Source organism: Neovison vison, chromosome 1 (genome assembly GCF_020171115.1).
Source record: "Neovison vison isolate M4711 chromosome 1, ASM_NN_V1, whole genome shotgun sequence".
NCBI classification, from domain to species: Eukaryota; Metazoa; Chordata; class Mammalia; order Carnivora; family Mustelidae; genus Neogale; species Neogale vison.
The window spans coordinates 182,320,266-182,340,240 of record NC_058091.1 but is presented as its reverse complement, the minus strand read 5'-3'; the positions used below and the strand labels follow the sequence as shown (position 1 = coordinate 182,340,240).

The window sequence follows — 19,975 nt, the reverse complement described above, 5'->3', positions numbered from 1 at the left end:
AATGAAATTGCATCCCATAATAAGGCTACCAGGGCCCAGTTTTGGCACCAGCATGGACTAGGACCAGATTATCAAACTTCTGTGGGTCTCCATTTTCTCATCTTTAAGAAGGGTTTAATACTAGCAGCAGTCTTGTAGAATTCTGGAACACAGGAAACGAGACATGCCTACATCCTTGCTTGTCACAAGCAAATGCTCAAAATACGTTCAGCATTTGAATTTAGGCTTTAAATCCTGCTTTGCCGTCAGAGGATCTGTTTTTAGTCTGAGAGGGGTAATGTTTACTCTGAAAATGTTCAGAGAATGTAATACTATCAATATGAACAGGTTTTTAAAAATAAGCTATCAGGATGGCATTGAAGGGAAGGAAAAACAAAAAAAGAGAAAAGACCACAGTAGTTAAGTGGCACCTTGAAAAACTCTTTTCCCAGATGCGCATGGGGAGTTACGCACCATGCCAGCCAATGCCTCCTTGCCTCTGGGGGCCCCCGGGTGCCCATGTCCTGCTGGATTCTAGGACAATCACATCCTTCTCTGCCCTCCTTCCTCTCACTCCTGTGACCCCCAGGAGCGGACAGAGCAGGGCAGGCTCTTTATAGCTAGTGGCTCCTGCCCAGACACAGGGCTCATCCCCACCACACTGTGGCCCAGGAAGAGCAGTCCAGCTGCGAGGAAAAGGTGCCAGAAAAATTGAGGTCCTCTCTTTGATTCGCCCTGCAGGAGCAGAGGTGAAGACGCCCGGAGAGGCTCTTGGCCCACGTCCAGTGGGTGACTGAGGGATCGTTCTCTTTCCTCTCCTCGAGCGCTTGCCAGGATCAAGACGAGCAGAAGCGTGCCAGGGTCCTGCGCCCCATCCCTTGATTCGGTGGCTCATGGAAGGGCCTGGGCACATATCCTCCAGAAGAGTTTCCAATGATTCCGACACGCACACGGAGAGCCACCGCCAGATGGAGGGGCAGACAGCCCATTTCTCTGGCACCCTGATTCACGTCCAAGTCTATCTGGCGTCACGCTCAAAGCAAACAAACCAGCTGAGTTAGGAACATTTTCTGCTCCGCAAATATCCACGTGCTCCTTCACGTTTCTCAGTCCCTCTGTGGTTGCGGGGAGCATCTGTCCGGTTCTGGCCAATGGACGGTGAGTGGGGTAGGTCCCTTCAAGGGACGTTTCAGATGATGGGTGACATCAGTCTGCCCCGCTGAGGGACTACACGGAGCAGAGCTCTGTGCTATTCTGTGTGCTCGTATCCCCACATCTGTGCGGGACATGCCGTTCAAGCGAGAAATGAGCTCTTCCAGTGCGCCACGCCACTGGAATCAAGGGAGCTCATTTGTCACGACTGTATAGCCTATCCTCATCCTGGCTAACGGATCAGCCACACCAAAGAAGAGTCACCTGAGACCCCCAAAATAGCAGCTGGGAGGAGAGCCCTGGAGCCAGACCCCACTCCTCTCAGCTCCCTCCTTCGTGGCCAGATTAGGGCTGGGAGTGTTAACACAGGTGGTCTTTCTTGCTTTCTTCCCCTCTTTCCAAACCGTTTATGAATGTAAGCTGAGCTAATACCAGCCATGTCTTTTTCTTATAAAGAAATGCCTAAGAATAAATGGAACAAATAAGATATGCACCAAATTCCATCAAGGACAGAGGAGAAGACAGTGTATGACTACAAGTTGTTAAAGCTGGGAGGTGTGGATCATGGACCATAATCCACTTTTTGTTTAATTTGAAAATTAAGGAAAAGTATAAAGAAGAAACACATGCCTAACATTTCATTTCCTGGATTTAGCCTCTGTTAATATTTTGGTATATTAGCTTTCCTTCTATGTCTACGTATGTATTTCTACCTATTAAAAGTTATACAAAGGGGCACCTGGGTGGCTCAGTGGGTTAAAGCCTCTGCCTTCGGCTCATGATCCCAGAGTCCTGGGATCGAGCCCCATGTCGGGCTCTCTGCTCCGTGGGGAGCCTGCTTCCTCCTCTATCTCTGCCTGCCTCTCTGCCTACTTGTGATCACTGTCAAATAAATAAATCATTTAAAAAAAAAAAGTTATACAAAAAAACCATATTCATTTAAAAAATAAATTCAGGGTCGCCTGGGTGGCTCTGTCAGGTAAATGCCTGCCTTCAGCTCAGGTCAGGATCCCACAGTCCTGGATCGAGCCCCACGTTGGGTTCTCTGCTCTGTGGGGAGTCTGCTTCTCCCTCTTCTTCTCCCTCTGTGCATGCATTCTTTCTCAAATAAATAAATAAAATCTTAAAAAAAAAATCAGAACACTGTGGAAAATTCTGAGTAGCCTCTGACAGACACTCCCAGGTACTTGCTTCCCCTCCTCACCATAACTATTTTGAGATTTTTTTTTTACATTGTTCTGGTCTATTTTAAATACATGCACACATAGCCAATGTAAATTTATACACATACAAATTCATAGTAAATATAAAGTACCATTTTGCAGCCCTGCATTTTCCATATCCAGACACTGTGGTCAAGAAAAGCATCATGGAGAGGGAGACAGAACGGAAAGAGCTCAGATGGGACTCAAAGCCAAGGAAGGCAAATCGGAGATGAATCTTTATTTAACCTACATAAGGTCACAACAATTTCACTTCCAGAAATATCTCCACTGTTACCGGTTTTCAGTTAAAAATATCAAAGAGATACTGACTTAGCATATGACAGGAGACAGTTCAGACCAAACAAGTGGCTGCTTCAGAGACAGACCGCACTCGGGACACGTCAGTGTGACAGTAGAAATCTCATTTCCTGGTAGAGGTGGGTAGCCTACTAGTGAATAGATATTATAAATGAATGAATGAGTAGAAAAAAACTACACAGTAAAACACACAGTCAATTTATAAGGTGATTACTCTTTCTAAGAGGCCCTTTGGCTTAATTTGGATTCTTCTTTCCAGCTTCTTTAAACGTGACCACTGATGGGACGAGTGCCCTTGGAGATAACAGCAGGGGAACAGGAATACTGAAAGCAGAATTGGCGTGTGGAACCAGTTCTGTATTTAGAAACTGGCACCAATGGGATTTAGAACTAATGGCTCCAGGGGAGGGCCTTGAGGTCATAGAAGAGGATACTCTGTAAATGGCCCTGGTTGGTGAGTTCATGGGACACACGCTTGACCTGTGTGTTGCATACCTGACAGAGCTGCACAACTCTGGACTGTCCCATTCTCCTGGATCTCTAGGAGAAGGACGGGGCAGACACCGTGCAGCCCCAGTCTGCTTATCAGAAGCACAAACCTAAAAGCAGCCTACCCAATCTCAGCCTCATCTTCCTGAAGCAGAAGGGGCTGGAAACCTAGTTCAGCCGCATGGCCAGTAAGTCAATCAATGATGCCTACATTGTGGAACCCCAATAAAAACTCTGGATACTGAAGTCTGAGTGAGCTTCCCTGGTTGGCAATACTCTTGTGTTGCCTGAAGAGGAGGTAACATCATCCAGGGTTCTACCTAGAGAAGACAACAGGAATGTCTGCCTTTGGACCCCTTCCAGATCTGTGCCTCCTTATTTTGGCTGCTTCTGATTTTTTGTTATAATAAAACTACAACCTTAAATTTAAAAAAAAAAAGAAAAAAAAAGATGGCCCAAAGGAATATACAACAGGATTGTTACTTTGAAACGCTTCAGCGTTCATGGTCCTCAGATAGTACAATGTGTGAAGGAAATTTCTCTCTTTTTACCTCCTCCTTTCCCAGCTTTCCCTTTCTTCCTTCCTAAAGGTGACATTACCAGGGATTTGGGGCTACTTCCTATGGAGCTCATAGTAAGATGGGGTTAAGGTAGAGGAAATGGGCGCTGTAGCATTCTAGAAATTTACTTGTCCTTTTTCCTGGCCAAGGAGCCACATTAAAAAATCTGGAGCTGAGTTCTCGTTTATATTTTTAAAGATTTTAGCTGAACTGGGGGCTTCCATTTGTATTACATGGGTCCTTCAAACAGAGAACAATGAAATCCCTTCATAAAAGTAACACCAGTTAGGTTTTGAAAAGACCAACTTATCACTAGTGGAAATACTGCCCCCTTCCCCTGCCCCAGATAAGCCAATTAACTAACACTAAGGGTTTTTAAGACATGTGGAGGGAAAGCAGAAGAAGTAGAGAGGGAAAAATTTGAGATTTGAGTGACTTTTATTTAGTTCAAGACAGTGTGTCTTCTAGTCTCTTGAACTGACTGTGGTGATGGCCAGAGACTCAAAGCATAAGTCAGATCCCAAGGACGAAGGAAGCCCAGAAGAAGCTGAAGAAATTCATTTCCAGTTACGCTGAAAATACTTAGGTAGGATGTGTACACAGAACAAACTCCCACCATCACCCTGGGCCATGAATTTGCAGAACACTCCGAAGAATTTGTACAAAATCTCAGAAGGAACTTGCGTGGCCTAATTTTGATTCAAGTCTATGACTCAGTGGGTTACAGAACCATGAGCTTGTGGTCACAGATTTACCAAAAACTTTACCAGACTATGATTTACCCAACTACCTGAGGAAAGCACTGATCATTTTTGCTACTTGGCAGTCGACCTAAACTACTAGGTAAGAGATGAAAACAATGTAAAGAAGCTGGACCTACTATCCAGTGTCCCTCCCGTGGACTGTACAGGCATCCTCTGTGCTCCACCCTCCCTACAGCACTGGAACAACCTGTTGACCTGCCTGTCTCCCCAACATTCTTCTGGCCAAGGACTGTGTCCTGCTTATCACTGCAACCTCTCTACCCAGCACAGAGGAGACGGCCAATCATATTCGTGAAACGAATCAATGAATGAAGAGCCGAGCGCTTCCTTTCTAGGGTAATTAATTCTACCTTGCCTAAATTAAGCCCACTTCTTTAAGTGTGAGGAAATGAGTGGCTGTATTACCGAGCATGCAGAAATAAATGATCATCTCATTTAATAACGAGCTGGGGCCAATAATAAAAATTGTCTGCCTGTTGCTCTTTAGTTACTGCTCTGCCAAGTAGCCCAATCTGTTAACTGACATTAAAGATCTAATTTAATTAAATCTTGAGCAAGGCTTAGAAAACCTACTGAGAGCACTTTGTTTAATTACAGGCGAGGGGGGCAAGCACCAATCCTATTGATCTGGTCAGTTCGAATTCTATACATTGAATGGGGGTAATGGGGGGGAAAAAAAAAGGTGGCCCTAGTTGCTTTTCAGGGAACTCTGATGAACTGTGAATTCAGACCTGCTCTAAAACCAGCAAGGGCCATCAAACCATGTATCATGTGGTGTCACAGAGATGGAAATGAAACCGTACCTCCATCATTCCAAAGAGCGACACATGATGAAGAACAGAAGAAAATGAACAACAAGAGACAGATTCCTCCTACTTGGTGGTGGTGGGTGGAAGGAATCCAACACTGAAAGTCTAGTAAACTGGCATTCAGAGGCAGCTAGCAAATTTCACGAGACCCGCCACTAGTTCTGAAATGCAGGAAAATGAGCCATGGGTAGGTGTCCACACTCCTGAGGACATTTCCAGTCGAGGAAGAGACACAAGTTCCTCAACATTTTATGATGTGGATGTAATGGAAATACAGATGATCTAAAACTAATATTAACTACAAAACTTAAAAGGTAGTTAAGTGTGATCAGAATGAAGGCTGTCTGAATGCTTTATGAGCGTTAACTGATTTTCCTGCCTTCAATACCATTCTTATTCCTGCTTTAAGGCAGAGTCAGCTGAGGCCCAGAGAGGTTAGTAACTTGCTCGAGGCTCACAGTGACCTGGAAGGTCAAGCTGTGACCCCAGGTACATCATAATAGTACCTCCACCTTGTGCTGTTCTTAACGCTGACCTCCAGAGTTGGGAGAACATTTTTGGACAGAAGGGAGACTGGCTTTTCATCCTTCGCTTGTCCCCCATGCAGGGCTGTCTTCTACATTAGTAACTCAAGTTGAGCGGAGGACATTTATTCTAAACCACAATGTGCAATTACGACCAAGACCAGCATTTCCTTCATGAAATGTGCACCATCAGAATGTGCACACTAATAGCAAGCAAGCCAAATTAGGGCATTAGTCATAACAATCAGGGAGTGTAACCCAGGAAATTCCAGGCGGAAAGGGCCTCAGCCCTAAGTACATTTCATCAGCTTGCCCAGATAAAGTCTTTGCTGACTGGGATGATTTACACCTGCTGATGCCAGGCTGGAGAAAGGCATTCCGTACAGCTGGAGGCTGAAAACCAGGTTAGGCACGTGAGTTCAGACAAAATCATGCTCTGATAGGAGAGGTGCGAATGCTGGCCTTTTAACTATGGCATTAGCCACAAATGAGGATAAGAGCTGGTAATGTTCAAAAATGGTCATTTCTTCCATATTCATGCAAAATGGCAACCAAGAAAACTTGTGTGTGCATTTAGACTGGTGTACAGAGGCTGACCTTATGGTGTTTAAAAGTAAGGGAGCGGGACGCCTGGGTGGCTCAGTGAGTTAAAGCCTTTGCCTTCAGCTCAGGTCATGATCTCAGCATTGTGGGATCAAGCCCCGCATCGGGCTCTCTGCTCGGCAGGGAGCCTGCTTCCCTTTCTCGCTCTCTCTGTCTGCCTCTCTGAATACTTGTGATCTCTGTCAAATAAATAAATAAAGTCTTAAAAAAAAAAAAGTAAGGGAGCAAGAGCGATGGTGAAGGATGAGGGGGTCTACTAGATGTCCTTTCCCCTCTAAGCTAGCTTTATCTGTGTGCAGTACGGCCAGTCAGAACAACTGGAAAGCAAGCTGCTAATATCGCCAAGACTGAGAAAGAGTAAAGCCAGTCTAGTCATTCAAAGTGAAGTTCAGAGGGTAAGTTTCTGACTGAAGAACTCATTGCTCTACTCCAGACTAATCACAGAATCAAATTCACAGAGAAACAAAGAGGTACTTGTGGGTTCCCGAGAAAAACAAAAAAACCTCCATCTTTAGAAAACAGAGAGCTCTAACAACTTTCCCAAACATGACTCCGCTGAAATATCAGCTCCTCTTGCAATGGGTGTATGTCCTAGGCAAGTTGCTCTGGAAGCGGCTGCAGGCCACAGAACCATTTGGTACGTTGGGGTGACTGCCAGGAACGACACACGTGTACCTACGTATACACACACATACACGCATATGTGTCCGTAACCTTCCTACATGCCCCAGAGGAGAGGACATTTCACATTAGACTCACTGCAGGTGATAGCAGGTACTATAAATTTAGAGAAAACTTTACAGAAGGAACTGCAAAGGGGAAAATTCTATATATTTCTGTGAATTATAAAATATTATTGGTCTATCTTAAAAGAAGTACACTCTAATTGAGCTTGGGGAACACATGCATATCCTGGAGAATGGTGTGAGAATCACTGCGCTGACAGAATTTTACCATCCACTTAGACTTGTGATTCCAGACAAGAGTGGTTTTGTTTTGTTTTGTTTTGTTTTGTTTTAATCTTACCTGCACATCTCTGTGCTTTCAAACTACTCCCCTCTGGAGAATGACTTCCTGATTAGAAAAGGCAGGAGATTCCCAAGACTATGAACGCCACAAAACGCTTGGGGTTGCCCTTGGCTCTATATGCTTGTTTGTCTTCCAGCCCCACAGCCCAGGGGGAAGGCCTGGCCATGTTGGACTTGGCTCGCTCACCCGCCTCCGGAGCCGGTCCCGCTCCTCCCGGATGGCATTCATGGTGGCCTTGGTCCTGTTCAGCTCCTCCTCTTTGCTGCACAGCATGGCGGTCAGGCTCTCATTCTCTTCCCTCAGCCCGGCCAGCTCCTTCTCCCAACGAGACCGCTCTTCCGCCAGGTTGGGATACAGGTCCCGGCCAAGTACCCCTTCAATCTCCTCGACTGTCTGGAAAACACAAAGACAAGTCCGGTGGGTTCTCTGGGACAAAGGAGAGGATAAAAAAAAATAGGCAGGACAGGGAGCAAGTGTCAACAGGGGAATGGCTTCTGTGATCCTTTCACTGCTAATGGTAGCCATGACTACCCCCAAACCACCCTCTCCCTGTTTTCAGAGAAGGCTCTGTCACTCGCCTGGGCCACAGTCTGTGTCTCCTAACAGTCCCCAGAATCCAAACAACATAGTTCCTATATGGTATGTTTGTCTATCTGTGGCTCTAACGGCCACATCCACACAAATGCTTGAGTCCTCCGTCCATGTTCTGGAGTTGGTAAACACATAGAAGCAGACAGAAAGCCCGTTAGTGGGCTTCATAGTGCAAGTGTGACGTGGCAAACAGCATACAAAAACTAGCTTGAGGTTTCCCAAATTAGAGGTCTCCCGTGTTTGCAACTCCAAGATGGTAGAAGTCACATCGCCATTTCCAGCTTGCGGTGTCATATCAGAATTCAGAGGGTGTGAATGAGGTTCAGTCCCAAGATGTAAAAGATAGAAATAAACCTCAGTGACACAGAAAAGATGAAGCTCACTGTGGATGCTTCTAAGACAGCAGGGATTTCGTTAATTAATAAGACAGATATGAGCTAAAAAGAATAGACTCTTAATAGTACTTGGAGAGATTTTTACAAATTCACTTAAAATGTAGTATTAATGGAGAAGAGAGAAGCATAAAATTAGGGGAAAAAAAGGAAGAAGTAATTCTGCTTGGTTTCAGAAACTATTCGTTCCCATCCGCTGCCCTTCGGCATAGAAAGCATAAGCCACGTGATACGGAAAAAAGAGGGAGGAGTACCATGCAGGGCAGAAGGCAGATGTGAAGAGATGTGAGGAGAGACAGGTGGTCTCAAAAATGTAAAAATGTGAGGGCATTACACCGTTGGATGCCCGAATTGGTTCCACGATGAAGATGTTAGCCAAGTCTTGCCGCCACTTTCCACATATGGGGCTTCATGCTTCCCCTCAGATCTGAAGCTCTTCTCCTCAGCCCTGCTCCAGGCCCACTCCGTCCCTTGCTGGCTGGCAGAAACCCTTGACCTCCTCCCGCTGAGGGGGCTGAGGCAGGACTCAATGCTGAGTCCTTAGTGCTGAGACCAGGACTAACACCCAAGGTGACATTACAATCAAATACAGGGCCTGGGGGACTCCAACAAAAGAAACGCCCGTGGTTGCCTCCCCAAACCACATCAACTATATATTTATAATTGAGACGAATAAGATGGAAAACCAGCCTGTTCTAAATATGAATCATGGTTTACCAGGATTCCTATGGATAGAAACTTGGGCCTACTGTCAAAGGGTTTTTCAATTAATGTGTCACATTTTTCCTTTATGTAGGCGCCTCCCAGACTTTTCAGTCTGAACTGCCATGTCTAGTTACTAAGCTATGGTGAAGTCATATACGGATACCAGAGGCCCAGTATCAATGGGCCTTTGCATTCCCATTGCTCATGAGGAGTCTGGGCAGACGCAGCCCGTTCCTCTCTCGTGCTCCTGAGGCACCAAGATGGTGGCTGTGGAAGGGTGGCTGAGGCCTCGTCCAGCATGCTCAGGATAGATGACTCACTCAGGCCATGAACTCCCTTCCCCGTTATTGGCACCATGAATCGGGAACTTCCGAATTAAATACTAGAGGCCTCAGCGCTCAAATGATACTTCCGAGTTAATCCTACAACTTGCCAAGTACTACGATAAAATGATATGGTTCAATCTAGGAGTCTGAGATTTTAACGAAATCGTCATTTTTGCTAAAACACCAGCGAGCGACCTTGACTCCCAGCAAAAATTTACAGGGCTCCTACCTCTCCTGGGTGGTGCTGGTTTTCTTAGAAACACTCATTCCTAACGGGTATTGAACAAAACCACACTTCAAAAGAAGGCGATCTGACCGTTTCCCTCATAGGCTCTCACAGAGCCAGCCAGGGGGCGGGGGCTGTATACCTTGATGGCCAAGTCACAGTGTTCACTGGCCGTGGTGAGCTGCTCGATGTGTCTGTCCACCTCAGCCACAGAGAGGCTGCAGCTGCTCTTCTTCCTGCAGCAGACCACATTCTCCAGCCCCGTCAGCACCCTCTGCAGCTCAGAGTTCAGGTCACTGCAATTATCTGGGAGTGAAGGTGGATACGGTGAGGTCAGCAAGCAGCCAGGCAATGTACACGCTCCGTTTCACTGTGAGGAACCCAGTCGGGTAAAATGGGACGGCAATGGAGCTGGATGTTCTACACTGTAATGCGATGAGGCCTCATGTCACAGGCTGCTGGCCCCACCTCTGAGGTGCAGACTCATTTTCCAGCCAGCCGTGTCACGCTAAATGCTCTGGTCTTTCCCTGGAAGGGAGCTCTGTCTCAAGTTCTTTGGTAAGAACAAGGAAGGGTCTCGCAGGAGGCTGCTGGGACTTCAGAAGCCTTCTGGTCAACCTTCCTCCCTAGCCATTCAGACAAGTATGACTCCAGAAAGAGTTTCAGCAAAGATCTCAGAACTTTGCTCAACAAAACAAAAAGGCCCATAGTAAGCAGAGACACTAAGCATTCAAAATGAATAAATAAATAAATAACTGTAAGAGACAGTCCTTGCCTTCAGTGAGAATCTAATCAGGACCTTTTCCTGATATGACCAAACAAGGTACTCTACCATTGCAATTTAAACCACTTTTTCCTCAGGGAAAAAGCAAACTCTTGTACTGAAGTTCATACTGTTCTCCTTGTGAAGGTCTTGTAAATCATTCTAATAACATGATTCTGAATTTAAAATCTGGTTTACTTTTTTTTTCTTTTTTTAAGAGAGAGAAAGAACAGTGGGGGTACGGGGGGACAGGGGGAAAGAGAGACTCCTAAGCAGGCTCCATGGCTCGGGGCTTGATCTCACATCCCTGAGATCATGACCTGAGCCAAAATTAAGAGTTGGATGCTTAACTAACTGAGCCACCACAGGTGAAAGCTCTTGGTTAATTTTAATTTCTGGACATCTAGAGCCTGGTCTGGGAAGAAAAATTAATTATAATCTTAGTATGAGCTACAAATATTTTAGAAGATAATTCTGCTGGGGGAAAAAAATTCCCTTAAAGTCAAACACAAGTAACTTTCTATTTTGGGTCATAGAAAACAGGTGTTAACCTCTCCAAAGGCATTCCTCCCCTACACCCAGTGTGATTCCTATGGGAAAGAAGCTCAACGTCTTCAAGTTCTCATCTTCGCTCCTCCTCCCTTCTCATCCTAGCTTCCATGCACTAAAACAGTCCATTGCTTTTGGTGCTTACCTTTGGAAGACACCAAGAAACTCAGTATTATAGTAACGGTACATGAGAATCTTTTGGTCAACCTTATTTGACTGCCTGGATCTCTAAGCTACCTGGATCTAAAGAGAAGACAGCCTGAGGCTTTCAGAGCAACCAATGGACCCAATATTCCGCTTCCATTTCACACCTGTTCCTTCCCATCTCTGTGAATGGCACCACCATCCACTCAGTTACTCAGGTTACCTCTCAGGCAAGCTTCATCTCCTTTCGTCTCACATACTAAACCCAATTCACCTTGAGAGTGCCACCTCCAAAACTTATCCCCAAAGGGACCTCTTCTTACCATCTCCACGGATAGCACCACAGTTCAGGCTACCATCACTTCTTTGCTAAACCACCCAAACAACCACCAACCTCCACTCCCCACACTGCAGCCAAAGTGAACCTCTCAAGGATATAAGTCCAATGTTACTCCTCTAGCCCAAGCCACCTAATGGCTTCCCACTGTCATGCAGCCCAATTCCAAACTCCTCACCAGAGTCTGTAAGACTCCGCATGATCAAGACTGATGATGTTCTCAATCCAGGTTGCACTGTAGAATTTTCTGCAGAGCTTTTATAAATTACCCATGTCTGGGCCCCACCCCAGACCAATTAAATCATAGTCTCTGGGGGGTGGGGCTTGACACTGGGGAAATTTTTAAAGACCTTCTGATCACTCTCATATGCAGCCAGACCCTGACCTTCTCATCTGCCTGCTTCCCCCTCACTCGCTCTGCTCACACTTGTGCCCTTCTCTCCATCCCTGGAGTATGTCAATCCCCTGCCTGCTTCAGGGCCTCCTTCTCCTTTGCTGTTTCCTCTGCCAAGACTGATTTCCACCCAAGTCTCTGCTTACTCAGCTCTCAGTCAGATGGGACCTCCTCGCCACGCTCTTCCCTATCGAAGGCATGGTCCCTCCCTTCTCCCTGCTCAGTCCCTACTCCATTATTCTATCTTCTTTGTGACAGTTACCACTATCTGATCTGACTTATGTGTTCATTATCTCTTCTCCACTGAAATGTGCGCTCCGTGAAGAAACTTTAATCTTCCTCACCACCGTATCTCCACCACAGAAGAGTGTAGGCAATCAAGAATTATTTTCAAGTGAGCAAATATGAACCTCCCATCAGGTATTTAAGAGATAGACTGGAAACCCAGACGGCCAGCAGCAGCAGGTTTTACATCAACCATATGCTTTTTGTCTTCATCACAGACCATGCTCTGAGCTGCTAACCACTGGGGGACAGTCCTCATTCAGAAGGCCCTCTGGGGAAGGGGTACAGGTGCCCACCATCATCTCAAGGTAAGCAGGTCCAGCATGTGCCACTGGAACTCTCTCTGGTCTTGGATTTGATGATTAATTCTAAGTAATAATCAGAGAAATTTCTCCAAATGATCATTTACCTTGAGCTGTAGGGTCCCTGGTCCACGGAGCTGGAGTTCACATACACTCCTGATTTATTTGCATTATTAAGTGCTTCTGAGCAGGATGAAGAAGAAAGATGGCTCTATTCAGCCGTTCCATCTGGAGTTCCCTAGTACAGCTCCACCTGCTACAGTGATCACACCAGACATGTCTGCTCCGGGCCCTTCTGGCAGGACCTGAGAGGTGGAAGCAGGCTGCATGCCGATGATGTTGGGCTCTCGGGAACAGGGGGAAGGTGTACAAATCTGGCCAGGACTTCTTTCTCATTGCTTAACCAGACAGTTGCTGAGTCCTGGCCTCAGGCTAGCAGCAGGGTACAAAAATAAGTGAGAGACTCTCCTCAACCCTGAGAGTCCCACAGATGGACGAGGAAATGCCACAGTCTCTTCTCTCAGCTGTTCACTAGCATCCTGGGGAAAGGGACCACAGAGAATCTGGTGCTGGTATAGGATGGGGAATCGGGAGATGAGGAGGGTGTGTTAATTAACATCCAGGTTGAAAACAGCTGAGCTTCTTCCCTTTGAACCAAAGAGGGCCGTTAGTGCTTTCTGTGGTCTTAGGAAGCCAAAATTCCAAGGCACAAGCTGGATGATGAACTCCACATACTCCCGCCTGTTATCCACTGAGTTCTGCCCTGTGGTTTGACACAAGTCCCACTAGTGATTGGGTGACGTGTGGCTGTCTTTCTGTCATTCTTCAGTTTAGGGGGACAAGGTGGCTAGGCTGGCAGGAGCAGCTGTCCTGGGTCCCCTGAGTGCCTCCCCCCGGCACCAATCACTCACCACCATTCCCCCCGAGCATCAGTGCTGCTCCACGCAGGGTGGAAGTAGCTTTCAGGGTCTGTGGCAAGTTCCTCTAGATATGAAGTCAGAATAAATTCTCAATCCCTCCTCCTGACCTACAATGCTCTGCCTGGTCTGGCCCCTGCTACAGACGAGCGCGTCAATACCACAGGCTGAGGCAAGTGGGAGTCTCTACAAGAAAGATTAAGGGACCTCTTGTTAAACCAGAGGACCAGAGGAACAGGATAAACCCAGACAGGGACCAGGTATTCCAGCGCACAAGGTGCCTCATTTACAAATCAAAGCCACAACAAGATACTACCTCAAAGCCATTAGGACGGCTACTATTTACAACAACAACAGCACCATGAAATAAGGTGTTGGTAAGGATATAGAGAGAAGGGGTGCCTGGGTGGCTCAGTGGGTTAAAGCCTCTGCCTTCGGCTCAGGTCATGATCTCAGGGTCCTGGGATCAAGCCCCACATCAGGCTCTCTGCTCAGCGGGGAGCCTGCTTCCTCCTCTCTCTGCCTGCCTCTCTGCCCACTTGTGATCTCTGTCTGTCAAATAAATAAATAAAATCTTTAAAAAAAAAAAAAAGGGATATACAGAGAAAATGTATCCTTGTGCCCTATTGGTGGGAATATAAAATGGTGCAATTGCTGTGAAAAACTCTATGGCCGTTTCTCGAAAGTTAAAAATAGATCTACCCTATCCTCCAGCAATCCCATTTCTCAATCCAATTTCAAAAGAGTTGGAAGTGGGGCTCAAACAGATACTTGCACACCCATGTTCACAGCAACCTTACACACAATAGTCAAAGGCCGAAGCAGCCAGAGTATCCACCAGCCAACGAACAGAAAAACAAAATGTGGCACAGAAACACAAGGGAAGGCTGCCCAGCCTTCGAGAGGAAGGAAATGTGGGCCCATGCTACAACATGGATGAACCCTGAGGACATTATACCAGAAATAAGCCAGTTCCAAAAGGACAGATGTTACATGACTCCCCTGAAATGATGAGGGGGCTAGAGCAGAGCTCACCGGGGGCTGAGGGAATGGGGCAACTGCTTACGGACACATGGTTTCTGTTTGGGAGGAGAGAGTCCTGGAAATGGATGGTGGCAAGGGTCGCACAGCTCTGAGTGCACTCTGAGTGCACCGAACCCCACACTTGTCATGAGGGGGACGCGCAGGCTGACCTGCTAGGAGCACCTCAGGCCATGCCGTGCCTTGTTTATTCCAGAAAGGGGACGGCTTGGCCCCACATGCCGACGACCAAGAGGAGGCCCTTCATATAGGGTATACATGCTTTTAACAGAGGTTATTTTTATCTTTCCAAAGAAGAATTTGAAGTGGGCTGTAGCAAACACCCGCACGTAATGGGGAAACAGAGTGACCGGACCCAGGGAAAGGCCAAGGATGCCGATGGAGGCTCACACAGCTGCTGGGGCTGACTCTTCCACTTAGCCCTGAGCTTCCTGGCAGCCAGAGCAAAAATGAAACCTCTCCTGTCAGAGATGAGGAAGCATGCTGGTTTCCCCAGACAGACAGTGGGTGTTCAGCGACAGATGCTGAAAGAATTGAGGTATTTGGGACTTCATATATGGTGTAAAGCAATGTGATTACCAAGCTCCTCAGACCCAGTTTCAAAGAGAGGCAGATTTCATATGGCTTCTTCTTATGCTAATCTTTAATTAAAATTAAGCAGCAGTTGGGGTGCCTGGGTGGCTCAGTGGGTTAAGCCTCTGCCTTCAGCTCAGGTCATGATCTCAGGGTCCTGGGATCGAGCCCTGCGTCGGGCTCTCTGCTCAGTGGGGAGCCTGCTTCCCCCTCTCTCTGCCTGCCTCTCTGCCTACTTGTGTGATGTGTCCCTCTCTGTGTCAAATAAATAAATAAAACCTTTAAAAAAAAATTAAGCAGTGGGCCATGAAAGTACAAGGTGAAGGGATTTCTGGGAAGAGTAAGTTCACACGGTCTCGAAACCGTGCCTTCCAGTGGTCTAATTTGCTGTAAAAATGAGAGAGAGGACACAGATGAATAAATGGAACGAGCAGCTCCCGTTGACCAGAGGAGGCCACCCAGCCACCTGCAGCCCAGGAGGATGCTTGTCGTTTGGACAGCAGAAGTGGAAGTCTGGCACGGCCTTTTTGGTTTTTGTTTTTTTCTGAAGCAGTTTTGAATTAATCGTCGGCATTTGGAAGTCATTAGAATTTATGGCTCTTCTTGTCGAGTCAGGTCTGGCAATACCGGGCCTGGCTCCTCACACGACCATCTGTGGAGCGGCCGGCAGCTGGCCCCTTGGGACTTGGATGGCCATGGCGCCCCTCCACTTCCCTCTCCACCGCTCGCTGCCCCCGTCCATCGGCCACCCTGCCTTGGCTCTCAGTTCGGAGCAGGGCTTCTCCCAGAGAGGAGCTGAAGACATGACAGCTCGGGTTAATTGTTCTGACAGACCCCAGAGGCTTAGGTTTTTATGTTGCTGTTTGAGGGAAGACCCCAGTACTAGGGGAACCTGGGAGAAGGGTCAAAGGGCGCTCATGGCTGTGAAAATCAAGCCTAACCAGTGTTCTTGCTTCGTTCAACAGATACACTAGAGTTTTCTTCTCTCTCCCTCAGGATCAACTCAGCCTACCCGAGCTCCATTCAAGAAACTATGTCACAGTTGGTTCATTTGGAATGAGGTGTCAGAGGCTGCCTGTTCTTTGTTTTTTTGAACCCCCTGTAAAAACCCTAACCCCAATAAAACTTTAGACACTAGGAACACTCCCCTGGTTTAACCTAATTCTGAGCTATGTACCTACCAGAATGTACCAGAATGGATCTACTCCTATAATTGACATATCAACCCTACCAAGCCCAGCCCTGGGGACAAATGACTATTTATTAGTTCTTGTGTTCCCAGATGCTCACAACAGTGTGCATGGGATCGTGCTCAGTAAAGACTACCTGCGTTGAACATGTAAAAGAAAGGAAAGACTTTCTGTACATCAACATTTATAAGGAGCTGGGTTTTGTTAGTCTTCTCACCACTAAAGAATTATCAAATCCAAGACCTGCCTTGGGGCAGACCATGGCTTGTTCAGAAGGCAGAAAGCTTTCTGTTGGGTGGACCCCAGAGGGGGATATGTCCGCTCAAGCTGGAGCTTCCAGGCACAGTGAAACTGAGCCAGTCTGAGAAACAGAAGCAATGGTAGGCTTGCTGTGCACATACTCCAAAGGCCTTCCCTGTGCGGTGCAGCAGCTCAGGGCATAACCGCAACCCCCACGGCCTTCCAAGGGCCAGCACACGTCCCCCCACCTCTGTTCTGATGGGCACACATCGTGCACCTTGTAAGACAGGTCGAGGAGAGGAAAGAGCTATAGATTCTTTCAGTGGCAATGTAGGCGTTCTGCTAAGAGGCCAGCAGAGATGTCCAGGGGACCTAACATCCCGGCCCCTGTTGTGGCTCCAGGGCTGACACAAGGACGGCTGTGGCTTTCCTGCATCAGCGGTTTTCCTCCAGGCAGCACGCGGCAAGGAAGAAGCCAGAGCAGAATCACGCAACACAGAAAACGAAAAGCCAGGAGTAGCCTGAAAGGTCTGTGAGAAAGAAATGAGGCAGTATCAATGCAGGCTGCACCCCGTGTAGCAGGCCCAGGGCCTGCGTCTCCTGAAGGCAAGAGGACGCAGAGGAACGGTGTTGTTAACAGCTTGAACACACCGCAACATTGCCACTGACGGTCAAACTGCCATGGCGAACTTCCCGGGGCCACCCCATCAGGAGGGCATCTCACCGCCCCTGTGAATTCTTGGGGAAAATGCTCACCTCAAATCTAATACCAAGAAAACAACCAGACCATCCAGACTGAGGACTTTCTGCGGCACCACAAACCTGGCCTCTTCAGAAATGTCAATGTCACGAAGGACAAGAAAGGTGGGGGAATCTGTTCTAGATGAAAGGCGCTTAAAGAGTCGTGGTAACTAAATATAATGTGTGAGCCTTGCCTGGATCCTGGATTAAACAAAAGCAACAAAAGGCATGAATGGTACATTTGGGGGAAATTTGAATACAGACTATATATAACGTTCCATCTGGGTTAAAATTCTCGGGTATGATAAAAGCGCCGTGGTTAAAAAAGAGACGCTCCCCGTTCTTAAGAGGTTTTGCTGATCTATTTAGGGTGAAGCATCACGAGGTCTGCAACTTACTTCCAAATAGCTCCGGAGAAATATTTCCGTGTGAGGGCAAAATCAAATGTGTTGTCACGGTAATGACCGGTCAGTCTAGGCAAAGGGTTCACCGGGGTTCATTCTACCATTTACGTAAGTTTGAAGTTTTTCAAAAGAAAAAGTTGAGGGGGAAATAAACACCTTATCGTTCAAGGTCAGAAGGTCTGACGGAACATGGGGGCACGGAGTCTGGATGTGACGTGGGGACCCCAGGGATGACCCACTTCTCAGTGCAGCCATGGGACCCGGAATGCTCTCCTGAGAAAGGGTCACTGCCAAATCCAAATCACCTCCCCAAGGCCACAGGCACGGGTGAGGGTGGGAGCCACCAGCCACCACCCTGGTTGGGTCCTAACTTCACCAGGAGGGATGGGTTTCTTTTTCCCCAAGAAAATGAAGCTGTATTTCAGGACTTCTATGTCAGCCACATCTTAAAAGCCTGCATTTGCTCTCATTTTTGCTATTGTCACTTTCCTTTTCCACAACATCACCTCTGACGGCTGTCCCCCAGGCTCACTAACCTCTGGTCCAAAGGGCCCGTCTTCTGTGCCTGGTCTCCCATCTCAGCCCGAGGGCACTATTTAGACAGGCCTTGCCTCAAGCCCTCCAGAGTGAACAGTGGCAAGTGCAGAGTAGGGGGTAAGTACTGGTCCCAGACTCTGAGGCTCCTACTGTGGCAGGGATGGAAGAATTTCCAAAACTTCCCGAAGAATGGGGTCGATGGGCCTCTGACAGCCAAATGGGGTCGACATAATCCTTTCCCCCAGAACAAAGGTTGGGGTTGTAGGAACACTCGTGAGATCCCATACTTTGTTCCCATTACAGATGAAAAATAGGCTTTCACGGGCTGGTCTTGGAAGCAAACACTTCTTTATAATGCTGGCTTTAAGGAATAACGTGTCATGAGTTTCAGATAACCAAAAAACCCATCTAACCTGAAGGGACTTGATGTTTAGAAAATCAAGACTACTTGTATTATAAAAAGGAGTTCCTGAATCCCAACATTTATAGGAACACATTTTTTTTTAAAAGATTTTATTTATTTGACAGACAGAGATCACAAGTAGGCAGAGAGAGAGAGAGATGGGGGGAAGCAGGTTCCCTGCTGAGCAGAGAGCCCGATGTGAGGCTCGATCCCAGGACCCCAGGATCATGACCTAAGCCGAAGCCAGAGGCTTAACCCACGGAGCCACCCAGGTGCCTATAGGAACGCATTTTGAACAAATGTGATGGAGCAATCTCTTGCCATTTGCATCTTATACCCCAAGTGTCTTTGAGGGGCTGAAAAAAATCACTGTGTACAATTTGAGGGAAATATTCCAAAATAACACAAACTAATGGGGGGTAGCGACCTTTCCTGCCTTCAAGCTTGATTACTCTAAGGAAGGTTCCAGAATAAGTTAGATGGACTCCTTAGTCACTCTGCCTTGGTGATGTTTGCAGACAGGTCTTGTCTGACCAGGCTCAGTCACCTCAAAGAGTCCTCCAGTGAATCCACATTCAAACCCTTGAATCTCCTCTGGGCTTGGTTCTCAGGGATGCCCAACGCTGTGAAACTCTTGGGAGAAATTAAGCTGCCCAATTAAAGTAAGAAGGGGAAAACAGGCAACAAAGGGCTCAGCCTAGTCTATCCACTACTCAAGGTGCCGTTTTCAGCTCCATCTAATCTTTCCAACCTATGGACTATTTCCTCAAAGTTCCAGAATCAGGTTAAAAATAATCTGATTGTTTTAAAAAATTTTTTTGCTGGAGAGTAACTGGCTGTCTAGTCCCCTCGCTCCTAACAAAATGCAAATCTTCTCCAGACAGGCTCCTTTTGCCTTTGTAACCGCTTCTCTCCCAACCCTGCAGAAATCGTTTCTGGAGGAGGGAGGGCTGCCTTTCCCTGCCCGACCCCCCTTCTCCTTACTGGGAGTGCCTGTTTGACACTTTGGAACATTTTTCCTGAAGCCATTAAGCCTCATCCGCCATGAAGCCAGGAAAATCTGGCTTTAACGTTAAACATATCGCATAGTCACTGCCGTGCCAAAAAGTCAGGTCTCATGTGTAAACTCTTCCTTGGTTGTCCTCCAAAAACGACTCATAAGGAGGAAATCTCAATCTCCGTGATCCCACCAGCAAACAAGGTATCGTATGCTTCCTTTCATCCCTAAGGGGATAATAGCTGAGCATTGCCAGATTCCAGAAAAATAAGAATTTCTCACCTAAAACCAGAGGAGAGCTCAAAATAAGGAACAGAACTCAACACAGGCTGTGCCAAGGTCCTTCAGACCGAGGATTTTGCTCTGTGAGCAACTGCTCTGGATGAGCTCTGCCGTGCCACCAACACAGCAGGGAAGCAGCCGGCCAGGGAGCAACTGCACACGCACGCGCATGCACGCCGCGATGAGCCCGTGCACACACATCTG

At 47.2% G+C, this 19,975-nt stretch overlaps 1 protein-coding gene across 5 annotated transcripts in view; it reads right to left on the bottom strand.

Annotated features, from left to right (window-relative positions):
- Positions 1-19,975, bottom strand: part of MCC (MCC regulator of WNT signaling pathway) — a 434,517-nt gene that overhangs the window by 59,026 nt on the left and 355,516 nt on the right. For all 5 annotated transcript variants that reach the window (XM_044264127.1, XM_044264130.1, XM_044264140.1 and 2 more), the window contains 2 exons: positions 9,815-9,978; positions 7,619-7,825 (listed from right to left, as the gene is read on the bottom strand). In XM_044264127.1, coding sequence (XP_044120062.1) covers positions 7,619-7,825; positions 9,815-9,978 — 371 coding nt within the window. The remainder of the gene's footprint in view (positions 1-7,618; positions 7,826-9,814; positions 9,979-19,975) is intronic.